Source organism: Rhea americana, unplaced genomic scaffold (assembly GCF_003343005.1).
Source record: "Rhea americana isolate MKP2758 unplaced genomic scaffold, rheAme1 scaffold_115, whole genome shotgun sequence".
NCBI classification, from domain to species: domain Eukaryota; kingdom Metazoa; phylum Chordata; class Aves; order Rheiformes; family Rheidae; genus Rhea; species Rhea americana.
The window spans coordinates 1-17,142 of NW_028185206.1; the positions used below are offsets into that span (position 1 = coordinate 1).

Here is a 17,142-nt window from a genome sequence, read left to right on the forward strand (position 1 = left end):
TTTTTTTTTTCTTCTGCAGTAGCACTTTTGGTCTGCTGCAGCTCAAACTCGCCTGAGCCACTTTGGCCCTGGCTCGTGGGGGCAGAGCATTTGCGACTTGAATTAGTGCTTGAGAGTCACCAGAAAATCTTAACAACAGGCCCAGCCTTCTCCTGGATGTCTGAAATGACCGCTAGGGCTCTGACTGGCATGGTGGGCACAGCTTAGGCAGGAATGACACTTTGGGATTGCCACTCGCGCTGGTTTGGAGTCTGCAGCCCTGTGCCACGGGCAGCTCAGCCACTTCCCCCCTGCTGACTGCTCTGAGCTGCCAGGTTGCCGGAGCTCGGTCGGGCTGGTCAGCCTTACGTTGCCAGGTACCAGTCAGCAGCTGAGCAGCTTCTTTGCCGGGATCTGCGCTGTCCCTTCAGGAAGGGCAGTGACTCTGCCTTTCCCAGGCAAGGCCCTGCAGCGCAGCCCGGCCCCCCGGCTTTGGGCCGGTGTGGCAAGGTTTAAACGTCAGGAGCCCTCATTCTGCTTGGTGTCACTACAACCTCCTTGTGTCTCTGATATTTTCTGTGCTGAGACGTTTGATTTTTTTTTTTTTTTTTTTTTTTTGCTCTCCAGTGGCATTGCAGCAGCCGACCCTTTGTTTGGGAAGCTGACCTGGTGACGCCTCTGCTAGTGTAATAAAAATAGTTGTAAACCTGTGCTTGCTGACCGTGTAGCCTGGGGATAGTGCTCTGAAGTACTTCAGCCAGCAGAAGTTGGTCTGGTACAATGAGCCGGTAAAGAGTGAGGTGACCAAAAAGTTGTTTAGCAAAATCCGGCACAAAGAATAGTGTGCCGTGCTCCTCTGCAGGTGCTCTTTGGTAAGGTCTCTGGTGTGGTGGGAGTTTGGGAGGAGGCAAAACAGAGGATCTTCCCCCAGGGGCGGTTTTTTGGGAGCTGCCTCAGGCAGGTGGAGTTACACTGAATGCCCTCCGTGTTGGGTTGCGGGCAGTGCTGCCAGCTGAGGTGAAGTGCAGCCTGGAAGATGGGTTTCAGCCAGGACTGGCTTTGGTATCTTACAGGCTGCATGGTTCTTCCTGACTGTGATGAGACGCAGGTGTCTCGTGTCTTGGCCTGCTGCCATCTGGAGATGTGAAGTGAGGTTTTGCTGGTCCCTGGGTGTTGTGAGATGAGGCTGTAGCGAAGAGATGAAGGCTTGTGGCCGAAAGCATCCCGACTGCTGAATGTGTTTTGCGGAAGGATGGATCCCCTGGAGGGAGCTCTGTGCTGTGCCTGAAAACTCTCTGGGGTGGGTGGAGGAACCTGTTGCGTCAAGAGCGTGGGACAGCATTACTCATGGCTACGTCTGGCACCTCTTTAGGAAAGCCCAAAGGAACTTTGCGACAACCGAGGTTGATGAGCAGCTCAGAAGAAGGCAGCAAGAGGCCCGTCCCCCGGCCGCAGAGAGGCAGAGGTATGGCGTACGGCGTGGTGAAGCCCACTGTAGAGAGCGCCCTGCCTGCCTTGCCCCTAGCCGCTGGAAGTGGACCATCTAAAGACATTCCCATGCAGAGGCATGTCACGGTGATAAACAGGTCAGTGTGTGTGTGCGCACGCACGTGTGTGTGTGTGTTTGGGAGACAAAGTGGAGCGTGGTGGAGAGCACTGGCTTTGGTGGGATGAGGAGGTGGGAGCTGTGGAAGCAGGTAGGTATACGTAGCAGAGGACCGTTCTGCTGGTCCTGCGCGCAAGCAGTGCTGTGGGGTTTGGGAGAGCAGGAAGGACTTTGGGTTTTGCTTGCTGTTAGCTGGTCAGGGGAACGTGCTACACTTCCAGTGCTGCAAGAGCTTGGAGCTGCCTGGGGACTCCCCGCTCCTGCTGCCATTGGGCTCGCACAAGGTGGATGGGGGAGAGCTTGTCTGGGAGCGGCAGCGTGTGGTGTTCGGTGCCTTGCAGTAGCTGAGCGAATCCATGTGCTTGCTGCGTGTGGGCTGCGTGGTTTGTGGAGGCAGCCTGCGAACGCTTGCCACATGAGCGGTGTATTTGGGGACGTGGGAGTCCAGGTCCAAGGTTACTGCTCTGTCAGAACCTGGTCTTCGACTGTGTGTAGGTGGGAAGGCGGAAGCAGAGGGCACCCCTTTGCCTCTGTGGGTGGTACTGAAGGGTTCCCTGTGCTCTTGGCCTCCTAGTGTCTGCTTGGGGAGGCCGTGTGCCACCGGGTCATGAAAACTGTGCGTGGCACGGTGGTTGTTTGCTAGAGCAGAGCGCTGRGCTGCTCCAGTCAGTGCTGCAGGAGGCTTTCTGTGTCAGCTGGAAGTGAGGCAGAGCGCTGAGGGTAATTTGCGTCTGCAGGGGGCTCCTTGTTACCTCTTTGCCACCGTCTTGATGGCGGCGTTAGTCTTTCTGGGTCATTCTGCGAATCCTTGAACACAGCGGCTGCCTGGCGAGGTTTGGCTGAGTTTGGAGCCGGGGTGAGGGCCTGCGAGGCTGTTGTGCTGGCTTAGCATTGCCCGCTGGTTTTCAGCTCTCCTCTGAGCATCTCTAATCCGCCTTGGCTTACACAACTGCTGTGCCATCGTTTCCCTTTCTGCGTTGTTTACGGCTGCCCTGGGTCATCAGATGCTGGAGCGGGGAATGTGCTTGTTGCGGCCACATTGTGGCCGTGCTGAGCCTCCCGTAGCCGCGATTGTCCTGGTAATCCTCGCCAGGTCACTGGGCTCGCTTAGAACGAAGCTCGCTTTGAAGCGGAAAGCGACTGGAATGCCACTTGGAAGCGGGCATGGCTGATAAGAGCTGCGAGCAGTGTGACAAGTTAATCCTGCAGTGGTGGCTGCTTTTTATGGGCGACCCAAAGAAAGAGCGAGAGGGTTTGGGCGCATCCCTCGGGCGAGTGCTGTGTGTGTTGGAGCGGGGGGAGCAGGTGGTGGAAACGAGGAGCAGCTCACCCTGGTTGTGAGCGAAGTAGCTGCTGCAGCTTGTGTGCCCGCGTGTAGCGTGGTGACAAAGGTCAATGCTACTGCCTCTGCGTGTTCCCGATGCTTTGCGAAAGGCCTAGGTTTGCAGCTGTGCTGTGCTGGTACCGCTTGGGCCAGCGCTTTCCTTGCAGATAGCTGTCTGCCCGCAGGCTGTGTTGTTGTGACGTTTGCTTCTGCTGCTGGAGGGGCAGGTGCCCGGGGAAGCGGCAGGCAGTCTCTGCAGATGCTCATCGGGTTTGTTATGAATGACCTTTGCTTCAGGGAAGGGCTTTCCTGAAGGGCTGGAGACAACGCTTGTGTTTRGGCAGTCCGGCTGTGGCTGTAGGAGCAAGTGTTAAGGCATGTGCAGGCCTTAGTTAGGAGCTGMAGCTGCAGTCCTTTTGTGCTAAGGGTGTGCCTGCAGTTGTTAGCCATGCTGAAAGCGAGGAAGATGTCTTCCCTRTGTTTGCTGTTGAGCTGACCACTGTGTGTCATGGCCAGAGTGTGGCACTAGGAAGCAGGACAGCTTTCTGGTGTGCTCCATGTCTGGACAGTGTTCAGAGGGCTGTGGACAGTGTTTTTGTACCCCTCAGGCCTGCTGCCAGCCCTGGGGAAAAGGAGCAGGAGGTAGATGATCAGGTATGTTTCGGGAGAGTGAGGAGCTTTGGCAGGGAATGGTTGATGAGGAGCTGAGAGGGTGGTGGTGGWAGTAGCTAGAGCTGTGACTAGTAGGAAGAGGAGAGCACTGGGCTGAGCAGGGAAGAAAGAGGAGCAGCTGGGAGTGGCTGTGCAAGGAGATGAGGATTTGGCAGGAGAGGCCAGGAAAACTGGGCAGCAGGAGGCAAGGAGGGAGAGGCTGGGGTCAGGAGCTGAAGCAGCGGGAGTCGAGGTTGGCTGCTGCGTGTGCCTCGTGCTGGTGAAACACAGCTCAGCATTGGCTGAGCTAAACCCTGTTGGTCCTTGCTCCTGCCCAAGCTCGGTGGCAGTCCAGCGGGAGAAGTGTCTGCTCCCTTGATGGAGTGAGTGAGTCTACTCTCCCTGTGTGCTGCAGGGGGACTGCAGGAGGCTCTTCCACTTGGGGTGTTTCCTAGTGCACGCCTGTGCTTTGTCAGAGGCCTGCTGAGAGTGTTGCAGGGCCCCATCAGCATCCGAAAGGTTTGTCTGGGGGAGGCGCTAGTGAAGACAGTAGCGGGCATTGCTCCATGGACTGAGAGTCACGGAGGCTGGTGGCCCAGGCTGTGGCCTGTGTTTTGTTGAAGAGGCTGCTGCAGCGAGGGAGAGGCTACTGCAGCCTGCCCTGCAGGAGAGCTGTGGCCACGGGTGCGCACACATCTTCCTCGCTTTCTGTGTGCTTGTGTCGTGAGGCAGCACGTCTGTGAGTGGCGTAGTGCCTGTGTTGTGACAGGCAGAGGACAACTCTTGCTGCCCTGTTCAGGTGGGTCTTTGGAAGGCCAGAAAGCCTTCTCTAGCTCGGCAATAGAACTGGCTAGGGGGCAGCTTTCTGCAGGCTCTCTAAGGGAGCGTGCGCCTTCCCGAGCTGATGTCTTTGTTCGTCTGTGGCCGGTTCCCCTCAGCTTGTTCTGGGGAGCAGCGTTCTCTTGCTTTGATTTCCAGCTACTCTGGTGCAGGTGGTTGTGTAGTAGAAGACCTGTGGTGCACCCCAGAGGAGTGCCACTGCAGTGCCATTAGTAGGAGGCTGCTGAAGAAGTGTTTGTCGAGGAGGGGACCATCCTCTGGACAGAAGCTCGTGTGCAGCACATCTGAAGCTGGCGTGGCTGTGCTGAGAGGAGCAGGAAGGTCCCTGGTGGACATGGTTGCTGCAGGGGCTGCCCAGGAGTGTGGAGCTGCTGGGGCTGTGTGCTTGGGCTTTTGGAGACTTTCAGGAGGGCAACGTGCTGGAGTGGCTGAGCCCTGACGGGGAAGAATTTGCAAGTGAGTGGATGTGTTAGCAGTGTCCCCAGCAATCCTTGGCTTGGCCCAGCCTSTTGTGTACCAGCACAGACTCAGAAGCAGTCTTATAGCAGAAGAGCCAGTCCTCACCTGTGGCCCTAGCAGAGCATTTGCGGCATAGGTTTGCTGAGAAGAAGTCCTGAGTATGGGAGGATTGCCAGAGAAGTCCTGAAAACAGGATTCTTGTTGTTTCCCAGGAAGGCGGAGGTTGTCTGTGCCCCCTGTCCTGACCTGGAATGGTTTGTGCTGCTTCTCTGGGTTTGTTTCCCAGCCTACCCACTTCCTGACATCGTAGCAAAGCACATGCATACTGTCAGAGCTGCGCTAGCTGTCTCTGAGCTCGCCCGCTCTGAGACAGAGCATCTGTCTTGATATAACAGATCTTTGCTCTTTGTTTTGGCAGAATGACTTTTAAGTGACAGACTTTGGCCTGTGTGCTGACCTGTCTTGGTACTCTAGCTGGCCATCCTCAGGACATTGCCGAGCCAGGCTCTGCAGCAAGGTTGCATATGCCATTGTCCTTGTGGCAGCTGCCAGATTCTTTGTGCGACTTCTCCAGTGGCCTTCCAAGGTCTGTGGTACTTGCTGTGAGATTTCTGGGTCTTACAGGTGCTTGGGCTTGGGTGGAAGGGGACTTTTTTTTCCTGCTACATGCTCTATGACACTGAAAGAATGAGGGGGAAATGCTGAGGGTACTTGATGCCAGACTGACCAAAGCTGCTGCCCTCAAGGGCTTCCATGCAGATGTCATTGCAGGGTCTGAGAGGCTGCCTGTATAGGTAGTTGCCTGCCATGAGGTTGTCAGTGTGTTCCCACACTGCCTTGTTCTGAGGGTGTTGCTGTGGAACTGCAAGGGCCATAGAAGGCAGGAAAGACCTTGCTCATAAAACAAGCATCAGATATCCTCAAAGGTGGAAAGTGACAGCAGAACAGGCTGAGCTGCTCAGTAACCCCCTTGTTTGGACCAGCAGGCAGCATTTGCAGCCTCTGCTACTGGGATTAGTCTTCCAGGCCTTGAATAGTGCTGAGCTGGATGGTATGTGCCTTGCCAAGGTACAGTGATGGGCAGGAAGAGGCCTGCCTTCCCTCCTCTCTGAAACAGTGGACTGTGGGAGAACAGTGCAACTAGCTCTTCAGCTACAGCTATATAGATACAGCTTTTACAGGGCTGCTGTGTGGCTGGTCAGGCATTTTTGAAATGCTATCCTGCAGATGTCTTCTCTTGTGGTCAGTGGTTACTAATGCAGCTGGGAGGTCTTCTGGTGGGAGTATTCTCCATCAGCTGGGGAACACAAGGCCTTCCAGAGATGAAATTTTCCATGTCTGTATGCTGGAGAGAACTTTGGCTCTGCTGCAGTCTAACTCCATGTCAATCCATCTTCAGAGAGATAAGGTGTTCTCCGTGTCCATAACAACAAGCAGCATGTCATAGGATCCTTGTCCCATTGAAGGAGTTGAAGCTGACCATAGCATCTGCTCTGTTCTGTGGGAAGCTTCCAAAGCACAGGAGGACGTTCAGGAAGATACCCCATAATATCTCTGAATACTGAGAAAATCCCAGATTAAACTTGCTTTCATGTGTCTCAACACAAGGGCAGTATCAGTCCTCTATTCCAGGGCTCCTTTCTGACACATTCCCAAAAGCATGATTAGAGAGGGTAACAGCTGCCTTTCTCCTGGATCCTCAGGGAGAATCCTTCTCAGGTTAAGAAGAGAAGACTGATTCTAAACTTTCCTTCAAACCTTTTTGCGGATTGCTGAACCTTGCTTCTGTTGCCACAGGCTTTCCTTGCAATTGCATCACCAACATCACCTGAAGTGTGGCTTGTAGTGATGTTAGTGTGTGGTGCTCAGAACTAAAATGCTGCTGCTCCCTACTGAGAGGCAGCAGTAGCGTGATAGTGTGTTACTGAAGTGGCTGAGTGCATGGAATTGTTTTGCTCGCTATGTAGCAATGGTGATAGTGTTCTTGGAGTCTGGGCTTGGCATGGGTAACCTTTGCCTTAGTGCTGTTGAGTCTCAAACCACATGTGTTTCCCAGATGTGCTTGTAGTTAGTCCACTGCTGAGCACTGCTAGGGCATCCTCTCTGGCTTGGGGAAGATGCTGTCCTGGACTAGCAATGCTTGGGCCCTTTTCTAGGGCAGAAGTATTATTTTTGGTTCAAGTAACACCTTATAGCTGATCTAGGAGCAGTCATGCCACCTTAGTGGGATAGAAAAAAAGTAGGGGAGAAAGGATCCTGGTAAATCTAGAAGATGCTGTCCTGGACTAGCAATGCTTGGGCCCTTTTCTAGGGCAGAAGTATTATTTTTGGTTCAAGTAACACCTTATAGCTGATCTAGGAGCAGTCATGCCACCTTAGTGGGATAGAAAAAAAGTAGGGGAGAAAGGATCCTGGTAAATCTAGAAGATGCTGCTTAGAAGTGATCTGAATGTGGGAGGCCATTTTCATATTTGTGTTTGTGCTGTGTCAGTGAGAAGAAATKCAGGGCTATATTAATGGTGTGCCAGCTCTGGCTTCCTACTGCAGTTGATACTAATCTCACTGCAATACTTGACTGCTGTCTTAACATCAGCATGTGCAAAACACTGAAGTGTTTAGTAATGATCAAGAGTTCACCACATACAAGAGCCCAAGTAAAGCTGGAAAAATTCTCCGTTATTTTTCTGTGATTGAAGTTTGCAGTTTCCTCTACAGATGTCTAGAGACAGAGGTGGCTGGCCTCCTCACTGACATTTTGCAGGACTACCAACAGTGTGCTCAGTGCATGTGCAGTGGTCTTCTGTGCCCTTCCAGGAGCTGTGTGGCATTGACTGTGACAAGCTGTATTTCCATGGAAAGCTGTTTGGCGCATTTGCCACCTTAACCGCAGCAGTGCAGTTCTTTTTTGGGTGTATGTCTTTGGGAAGTGCTTACTTCTGGCCTTTGAGCTCCTTTCCCCAGCTGTTGATGTCTGTGTTGCATGCAGTGTAAGTGGTGTGCCGTGCACTGCTGTAATGTCTCTGCTGTCAGAAGTTCATTGTGCCAGTATAAGGTACTGCTTTTGGAGAGAACATAGAAAAACACGCGCAAGTGTGACGCTTATGTCCTTTCTGTTGGAAAGTGCTTCTGAGAGGAGCTTGTTAAACAGTGTAGCAACAGTGTTTGCAAAAAGGCTTTGAATTCCTGCCTGGCTTTAGGTTTTCTGAAGCTTAACGCTTTTGATAGACTTAGACATGGCTACCAAGAAGGTGAGCGCAAGCGTACTCACTGAGAAGACTGAGATGCCAATGAGATGAAAGACAGAATTGTTAGGTTGTCCATGTCAAACATGGACTGATGGTTGTGTGATGCAACCTGTCTAATGTGCTCTAGGTGACCCTGATTGAGCAGGAGGGTTGGACTAGATGATCTCCAGAGGTCTCTTCCAACCTTACTGTTTCTATGGTTTTGTGATCTGAGTATAGATGCTTTCCCTTTTGCTGCTGCCTTTTAACAGAATCTTGTCCTAATAATCTGGCTAGCAAGCTGAACAAGAAACCACTTGTTGATCTATCTTGCTATGTTAACTGGGCTGTCTTCCAAGGTAGGCATTGTCAATTTTGGTCTTGCACAGAGGGCCAGCTAGAAGTATTTGGAATGTATTTTATTCTACAKAGAGGTCTTCTAAGCAAGTAGAATGGTATTTACAGCCTAGGAGCTGAGTTGAAGCAGTTCTCTTTCTTCTCTCAGGCCTGAGAAGAGACTGACAATTCCACCACGGTTTCAGAAGGAGCTGCAGGTCCACCTATCCAGAAGCTCTTCTGTGGATCTAAATGGTAAATTTGCTTGTAAAGAGGTATTTTTGTCCGTACTGTTGGTGTTGTATTAAGTGTTCTACTAAGTAGACCCGCACTCAACTCAGTTTGAATGAAGATGGTTTTGAGTGAGAACCAAATTCTCTGAATGAACTTCTTCACTCTGATGTCATGGTTCATCRGGAGACTTGTAGTTGCTTGTCTGCCTCTATTAATCTTTCAGAGAAGTCCTTTTGCAGTAAGTGTTAAAGCCCATTTTGTAGGGAGAAGGAGTATGGATCTGACTGAAGATGATGAAATCCTGGCTTTTCACATGAATACAAGCACACAAACCTACTTCTCCGGAAGACCTTGTGCCTGTTGGCTTCCAAGCAGTTAAGCATTTGACACACTTATCAAATGATGCTAGCTTCTTTTGAGCCAGGCTAAGCTGTGAAGCTACAGGTTTGGTAGCAAATATACTTCTCTGCAAGGGGAAAGGAGTAGAGCTGAAGCAGCCATTAGGCATGTGGCAGGCTCATACCACTAAGCTCATCTGCTCCTGTTCTCCTACGTACACTATGTGCAACTAACATGAGCAGTTATTGTTTCCTTCCTTGCTTTGCTGGAGAGGTTCTTTGGCATGCAGTAACACAGAGCAAGGAGACCAAATCCTTAGTGTATTTTAAACTTCTCTCTGAATTGAGGAAAATATTCTCATATTTTCTGTTGTGCTTGTACTCAAACTATCCTGTGTGCCTCTTAGGATGTTGCTTCAGTGTAGCCTCACAGCAACAGAGGACTCATCTCATCTCTTCTCTTTTCTCATCTCTTCATGTGCTTGAGGCAGCATTGCTGAGGGTTTTGGTGTATCTGCATTATCTGCCAGGATATTTTCTGAAGACACATTAGCAACTCCTAATGAAAATAACTAGTGGTGAAAATTCAGTTTGAAGATTGATAGCTTACTGAATGTATGAGGTTTCCGTGTCTCTGTCTGACAGAAAGTGAATGAAAAGGTTCTGCTGTGCACAAGAGCAGTATTTTAGAGTTGGTGTTATACTGGCAGTTCTGATGTTTCACTTTTGGCATATGTGTCTTCAACTATCTTTCTCCCTGCTGTTAAGAAGACTGTTTCCTTCAAGGCTGTGTTTCTGTTTAAACAGATAACTTGAATGCATCTGTTCTGGAGGCACACAGTGTTCCCTCTGACTCTTCTGCTTCTCATGTCAGTGAAGTTCAAAGTCGCATTAAGGAGATTCTGAGCAGGTACAGCAATGGTATCTGGCTGTCAAAAATGCCGCAGATTTACCAGCAGATGTACCAGGAGGATCTTAGCACAACGGTGCTCCGTCAGCTTGAATATTGGCCTCATGTGTGCACAGTAAGTATTGAATGTCCTTTTTGTGGAAGATGTCAGTACTATTCAGATTCCTGAGTGTTTTTGCCATATGTTGTTTTAGATAGTCCTACATTTTCTTTCAGGGTATGTAGCAGTGACAAATTGAAACAATGCCTTTTAAACAACACCCAAAGAGCCCTTTTGGCTAGGGTGGCATTGCTTTGGAGGAGAAGAATGGGCTTCTGTGGTCTCCTGGAGTGAATGCTCAGTATTGCTAAGCTACCACCCTTGACTGACTCCAGCACTGACAATCCAACCAGTTACTGATGATCCTTCCCCTCTATGCCGTGTTTTTCTTTTCCCTTGGTTTTATGCTTTTCCTTGTTGGTGGGTGTTTTCCTCTTGAATCCCTGAGCTACCAACAATCCAGGTCTTGCAGTCTTAGGTTTATCTGTCATTGTACATTTCTGAGATTTTTTTCACAACTCTTTCTCAGATCTTAAATCAAGGTTAYGCCGCTCTGCTGTGTAAATTAGGCATTAGCGGATGAATGCTGAATGTGATAATGCTGGGGAGAAAGGGGTTGCAACTTACCTCTTTCTGCCCCCCCTCTTGAGAGCTGTTGTCTTTTTGACAATCAGTGGCATCCTTGTCCTTCATGTTAGGGTCTAGTGTCAGGCTGGGGGGTCCATTTGCAACTGTATCTTGTGAGTTGCTGTCGCAGCTGGGTTAAGGGTCTTCAGTCACAATGCTCTTTATSTTCAATCCAGTCTTTTTTCTGCTGCCATGGTTCACTCAGGATATAATGTTGCTTTACACTAAGGCTTTACTTGCCTAACAGACTAGTCATATTAATGAACACTTTCAACTTCATGAATATTTGTCTAATCAAGACAGCAAAAGGGTGCCGAAGTAGTGAGTTCTCTGCCAGCCTGTGTTGACTTTTTATGTATTTTATCATATAAAATCTTTAAATGCAAAGTGATTCACTGATATTAAATACTTATTCTTCAGGGATAGCATTTGTGTATGGTGTTCTAATGTACGCATAAAATGCATTTGTCCCATCTTACTGCATGCATCAGTAACTTATGTGTACAGTGGAAGTTTGTTACAAAGTTGAAGACAAGCTCCGATGTTATCCAGAGAGCAAACTGTTCTGAGTTATTTAATTTGTGCAGCAAATTTTAGTCTTATCTCTTTCTTAGGTAATGTTTCAAACAATGTTGCTCTTCATTAGGAATCACTGTCCATTTGCTTGTTATTTTTCGAGTTTTGTCTAAACCATAATTATTACTTGACATAGAGGAAATTGAACTAGGATTTGGGCCTTCCTATATGAAGGCTACCATATATCATGCGCATATATATACACACATATGTATGCACGATATATAGGGTGTATGTATATATACATGTGTATGTATATACACATGTTTAGATATGGCTGTATATGTATGTATGTGTTTGTATGTATAAATGCTATTCTCATCAGTTTTGTTCTTGTGATCTGCAAGTAAACAGCTCTGCAGGTCCCATAAAATGCCCTGGGACAGACTTTAATATTAGTAAAGAGTAATTTCTAACTCACTAGTTCCTAAACTACTTGAGCCTCCTTTGGTATGTAAATAGAGAGGGTCTCCTGGCCTCAAAAGAACAGGAAATTGCCTAGGGTTTCTCTCAGCACCTTCTTAAAGAGGCAGCACATACTCTAATTGAATGCATGCTGTTAAATAGCAGTTTAGTTACAAACCAGGAAACAATAAATCCTGTAACATTYCTTCAGTGTCACCGAACTAATCACTTTAGGCCTCTACTGTGGACAAAATCAATTTTGAATAAACCACATGGCTAAACTTTCCTCTGGAAGGAAGGAATTTCCTTTTTTCCTTCTAGGAAATGATCTTGTCTGTGTTCAGGTTACAACAACCAGTAACAAATTTTATAGCTAGATAGCTGAAGTACCCCATAAAATACCATAAATTACAGGTTGATTCTTATTTTCAGTTTCCATCTTTTAGGCCAAAAGAACTACTGCAAAGGGTTGAGGCTGCCTGCATTCTCCACCAGTCTGTTACTGCCACTAAGTTAATTTCTTTGAGCATATTTATCTTCCTTGCAGCATCACATTTTGTACAGCTAAATACAAAGCATGATGTAACTATTTAATAGCTAGCATTCATATATAATAGTCAAGCTTTAATTAGCAATTGTACTAGGAATATATACGCTCACCACCTTTTTACAGCATCTGAGGTCTTTGATCAGGCAGGCTCAGTCAAAAGCAGAAAGACCTGCTTCAGCAGTTCCATGGGTCAGGTCCTCAGTGCTCCCAAGCTGTCCTCTTCTATCTACAGCAAGACTAATGATCTATTTTTTTTTTTTTTTAAAAAAAAAAAAAAAAAAAAATCCACTTTTTTCCTCCTTTTAGAATCTTACACCTTCCTGTTTTGATGGATTTTTTTTTTTTGTCCCACATCTCTGAGATGTTAATTGATCTCCACTTCAGCAGTCCAACCTTTTTTTTTTTTTAATCTTTCTCACAGCTTTTCTCACAACTTCAATTTCTTTTAGAGTTCTGAGTCAGAGTTACATAGCTGTGCTGTGGCTTAGCCATGGATCTTTGGGATGCAGGTAGCTGAACCACTGAGAGAATACATTATGGAAGTGTTTAGACAGGAGGGGTTACAAGGTTGTAAACAAAAAGGTTAATTGTTTTTGGAAGTCGCAAATAACTAAAAGTTAATTATAAATGTATTTTTTTAATACTGATAGCATGGCATGGTTCCTTTTGCAGTCTAGTTGTAAAAAGTCTTAGTGAATGTCTGCTTTTAGGGCTTTTTCTTAGATTTGCTTAGCTCTCACTAACTTCATGAACTTTTGGAGCTGCCAATGTTACGGAGATTCAGGAGAAAATTAAATTCCTACATCTCTTATCAGAATTTCTACCTAACTTCCAGAGTTCTCTCCAAAAGCTTTTAGAGAAATTGGACAGTTCTAGGGTAATAGGAAAGGTCCTAGTATGATTATATAACTGAATAAAAGTTTTGGAATGGCACAGGACAATATAATAACATGGGACCACAGCAAGGGCTGAAAACTCAGTCTTCAGAAAGGCAGGAAGTCATGGTGGGGCTCCAKAAGGGACACATGCTGATCAATACAATCATAAGTGACCTGGGGAGGGACCCAAATACAAGCTGAGTTTGCTGATGGTACAAGATTGTTCAGGACAGTGAAGAGCAGAGCTCCTGAACAATTGCATAAATGCCAAGTAGCGGGTGGCTGACCCATAAAATCACAGCTGAGGCTTACTTCAGCAGTGGATAGGAAGGATTCAAACATTATATAAAAAATGGTGGACTCTGTGCAGACTGTTAAACTTGGGAAGTGAGGTCTTGAGGTTATGATAGTGTTACGGAAATGTTGGCACAGTAGGAGAAAAAGCAAACAATAGGAAATGCTAGAAAAGGAATAGAGAACGGAATAGCAAACACTGTGCCACTGGAGAAATCTGTTTTGTAAGCATACATCAAATACAATTGTGCTCCTCATCCAGCAAACGTGGAAACAAAAACTCACTGAGAAGTATAGCAGAGTAAAAGAAGTGATTCAGAAGGATAAGAAGGGTATGGAACAGTTAAATTAGATGATTTAGATGGGAAATGATGAAGATACGGGCTATAAAATAAGTGACCTGGACAAGATAAATAGGGAGAATGATCATCTTCATGAATTCAAAAGCAATTTAACATGCTGTCTGAGACCAGGGACCATCAGTTATGAATTATTTAATTCCAAAGAAATGTTTTCTGACTGATATCCCCTGAGTTGTGAAGTGTCTGAAATGGGAGGAAGATGTATCACTTCACTTATCCTGTTTCTTATGCTTTTTCCAAGGCATCTGCTGTTCATACTGTCAAACAATGTCAGACAAGGAAATTTTTTGTTTTGATCAGTACAGCTGTTCTCGTATGCTGGTTCAAGCCTACGTAGGCATAATTATTTCACATCTGATTATATTGAGAACAGTATTGGTGCTTTCTGATAGTGGCTTTTTGATGTTCGAACATCAAACTGAGAAGATAAGATGTCAGTCTCCTGAAATGTTTGTCAGGTGAAGCTGATCTTTGTGGTCTTTCCTAACCTGTCTCCCCAAATTCTTTCTTGCAGTTGGAAGACAAGATAGAGCAGATAGTAGCAGCAAGAAGATGCCTTCTCCTCTTGTCTCCACTTTTCCTGTAGCAATGACTGCCTTAGTTTTTCTGTCTTGGATCTTTAGGAGCTTGTGGAAAAGTAACTTCAGCATTATGAATTTGGAAATTCTATTTGTACTGGAAAAGATGTACTTTTCAATATTTCTAAAGCAAAGATTTCCTTTTTCTCATAATATGCTACTAGCCCTGGCTATCTACCAGTGTAATCATTAATCTGTTAATATCAGATGCCAGTTTAAACTCTGGTAGCTATGCTTCTTCAATCAGTTGTCTTCCTTCTTTTTTAATAAGCCTTTGGCTAAAGAATGTGCAATATCTGAGCATATTCTTTAGTGGACTGACTGACTGTGGTGAGTAGCTGGCTGATGTTCATGCGCATGCTTTTTAGACTGGGGAGTGTTTGAGTCACTACTTATTTTAAGCTGGAGGCTTTGCCCCAAGAGGGAGAACTTACTGTTCTTTTTGTCTTTCAGATATCTAGAGTGGTGCTGGACAGGTCCTAAAGGCTGTATGACTTCTTGCAGGGGCAGAACTGGAAGAATTCTGGGGAGAAGGGGCAGAACTGGAAGAATTCTGGGGAGAAGGGAAGGAGAGTTGGCTTTTCTTTATGATCCGATCCTGCTGTCTTAGCCTTTAGCTTTGCTGTCAAGGAATGTTCACAACTTTTATAGACTTCAAATGATGAGAAGATTTCCAAGGACTAAATAGTGACAGTAAAGGGAAGAGAACTACTTCTAAATCTCTGTTCCTACGCTATATCTTCTCCTTGAATTAACCTGATACTGTGCTCTACTTGGTCTGGCAGCTGAATGTTTATTGAGCTGTACAGAATTAATTGCACAAGTCAGCTCAGAAGAGAGGAGGRTTACCATAGTAACCGTTTATATTCTTTGAGCTACTTCAGTTCTGTTAGGTTTTTATTTTCCAGGAAGGAATTTCCATATCATAATTCAACAATGTGATGCAAAAAACCCGTCATTTTCAAAGAAATAGATTTGGGAGAATTAAAAAATTAGTTTTAATTACATATAATACACAGTGTGTGTTTACAAGCTAAGGCTTACATTACATTTGGAGCAGAAGATGGGGTGGGTTATAATGGCTGGTAATATGAATGACTGACAGTTTACAGAAATTTACAGTAGCCCGACCCACCGTCTCCTGCAGATGAGTTCTAGCATTATAATAGGGGGTTTTCTTTATCTTCACTGAAGAAGTCCATCCTTGGCTTGGCACTTCAGGTGGCCTTTTAATGGGTCTTTAGTGCTAGACATAGAACCTCTAGTCATTGCAGATGGAGTTCAGGGAACAAAAGTGTTCTGTCTAGAAGTCCCCCAGATGTACTGTATATATGCCAGAAGGGTAAAATACAGTTTGTATCTGTCTCTCTGAATAGACCAAGTTTCATAAGGCATGTGGAAATAGGGATGGAGAATGAGCTATTTAAGGACATATGGTCCAAAATAACTTTGCACAGTGGTCTGAGAGGCTGTGACCCGATGTTCCTAAAGCTCAGTTTCACTGAGCAATTAGACAAGATACTGAGCTACCGAATGAAGTCAGTCTGTTTGGCATCACTATCCCTGTTCCTGTGTCTGACCACATACTCTTGCTACTTTGTATGTGAATTCTCGCACTTCTCTGACTCCCTTCAGAAGACTTCATTGGGTTGATGAGATGAAAATTAATCCAGACAAAAGCACTTGTGGGTGAATTAGCTGACAAAGGTGTCTGCTGGTCCTCAGGGCTAGCACAACAAAGTGAGGAGTAAAGGCAGCTCACAGCAGTAGGGAGTTGTTAAATTGGCTCAGTTGACTTACTGAATTCTACAGTTTGACTTCTTGCAGTTGTGTGTTTGTAGAAGCCAGAGCCCCCAAAACATGAGGGACTATGGAGAGTAATTATCCTCCTTGTGATGTGCGAGTTAGTGAACAGAATGGGAGAAGCAGGAGCAGAAGGAGGTAACCTTAAGACACTTGAATTTTGCAGATCTTACCACCCTGTTGACCAGGCCTGAGCACTAGCTGAACCTAAACAAGGATATCTTAGCAGTAACGATTCTTTGGTCTCACTACAGAAGGAAATAAAGAAGTATGCCAAGTATGACATGTGTTTTAATGCTACAGTTAAAATAAATATGAAAGCAATGAGTACTAGAAATAGACTTCAGAGTCATTGCAGCATCTGAAATGTGTCATAACAGGCCTGAGATTCTAGAAGGTAATTCTTAGATGCAGATAACTGAAATTCAAAACTGAAGCAGTTCTTTGGACACTGCATAAACATTTCCCAGTTGACATGTGGTTTGGTTGAAGTATCCTCATATGGCATTTAGAGCAAGATGTTTGATATTAATGCTTCCCATGCAAAGCAGTTGAGTGGATATTGGACTAGGACCTGAAAAAGCTGCAGCAGATCCCAAGGCTACCACAGAATCAGTAAGGTTGAAAGGGACCTCTGGAGATCATCTAGTCCAACCCCACTGCTCAAGCAGGGTCACGTAGAGCATGTTAGACAGGGTAGCATCCAGGCAGGCCTTGAATATCTCCGGAGAAGACGACTCCACAACCTCTCTGGGCAACCTGTTCCAGTGCTCCATCACTCTCATGGGGAAGAAATTCTGCCTCATGGTCAGGCGGAACTTCCCATGATTCAGTTTGTGAACATACTCTATATCTGAATGATATAAAAGGCTTTCACGACCTTATAAGGGAAGCTTTTGCAGCTCCACAGTTTCTAATGAGTAAGAAGTTTCTACCCTTTCTGTGAAGAAGGAAATACTGTTTATGCAGGGAGTGTCAGGTGTTTGCTGCTTGCTTTTCCTAGAATTACAGTATGAAGCACAAACTTATCCAGAGTTGGCTACCATAAATAGGGATGGTATTGATCTGGCAGAATAGAAAAATATTAAGGCTAAGGAAGACAGATTTTACTTCTGTAAAGCGTGTATA

General features: G+C 46.3%; 1 protein-coding gene across 3 annotated transcripts in view; it reads left to right on the forward strand.

Annotated features, from left to right (window-relative positions):
- Window positions 1-1,171: 1,171 nt before the first annotated feature.
- The window catches only part of TDRD7 (tudor domain containing 7), a 45,877-nt gene continuing 29,906 nt past the window's right edge, over window positions 1,172-17,142 (forward strand). For 2 of the 3 annotated variants that reach the window (XM_085317117.1, XM_085317108.1), the window contains exons 1-3: window positions 1,172-1,565; window positions 8,589-8,674; window positions 9,799-10,016. In XM_085317117.1, the coding sequence (XP_085173243.1) occupies window positions 1,327-1,565; window positions 8,589-8,674; window positions 9,799-10,016 (543 nt within the window). In that variant the 5' untranslated portion in view covers window positions 1,172-1,326. The remainder of the gene's footprint in view (window positions 1,566-8,588; window positions 8,675-9,798; window positions 10,017-17,142) is intronic. The other variant, XM_085317099.1, reaches the window with a different exon arrangement.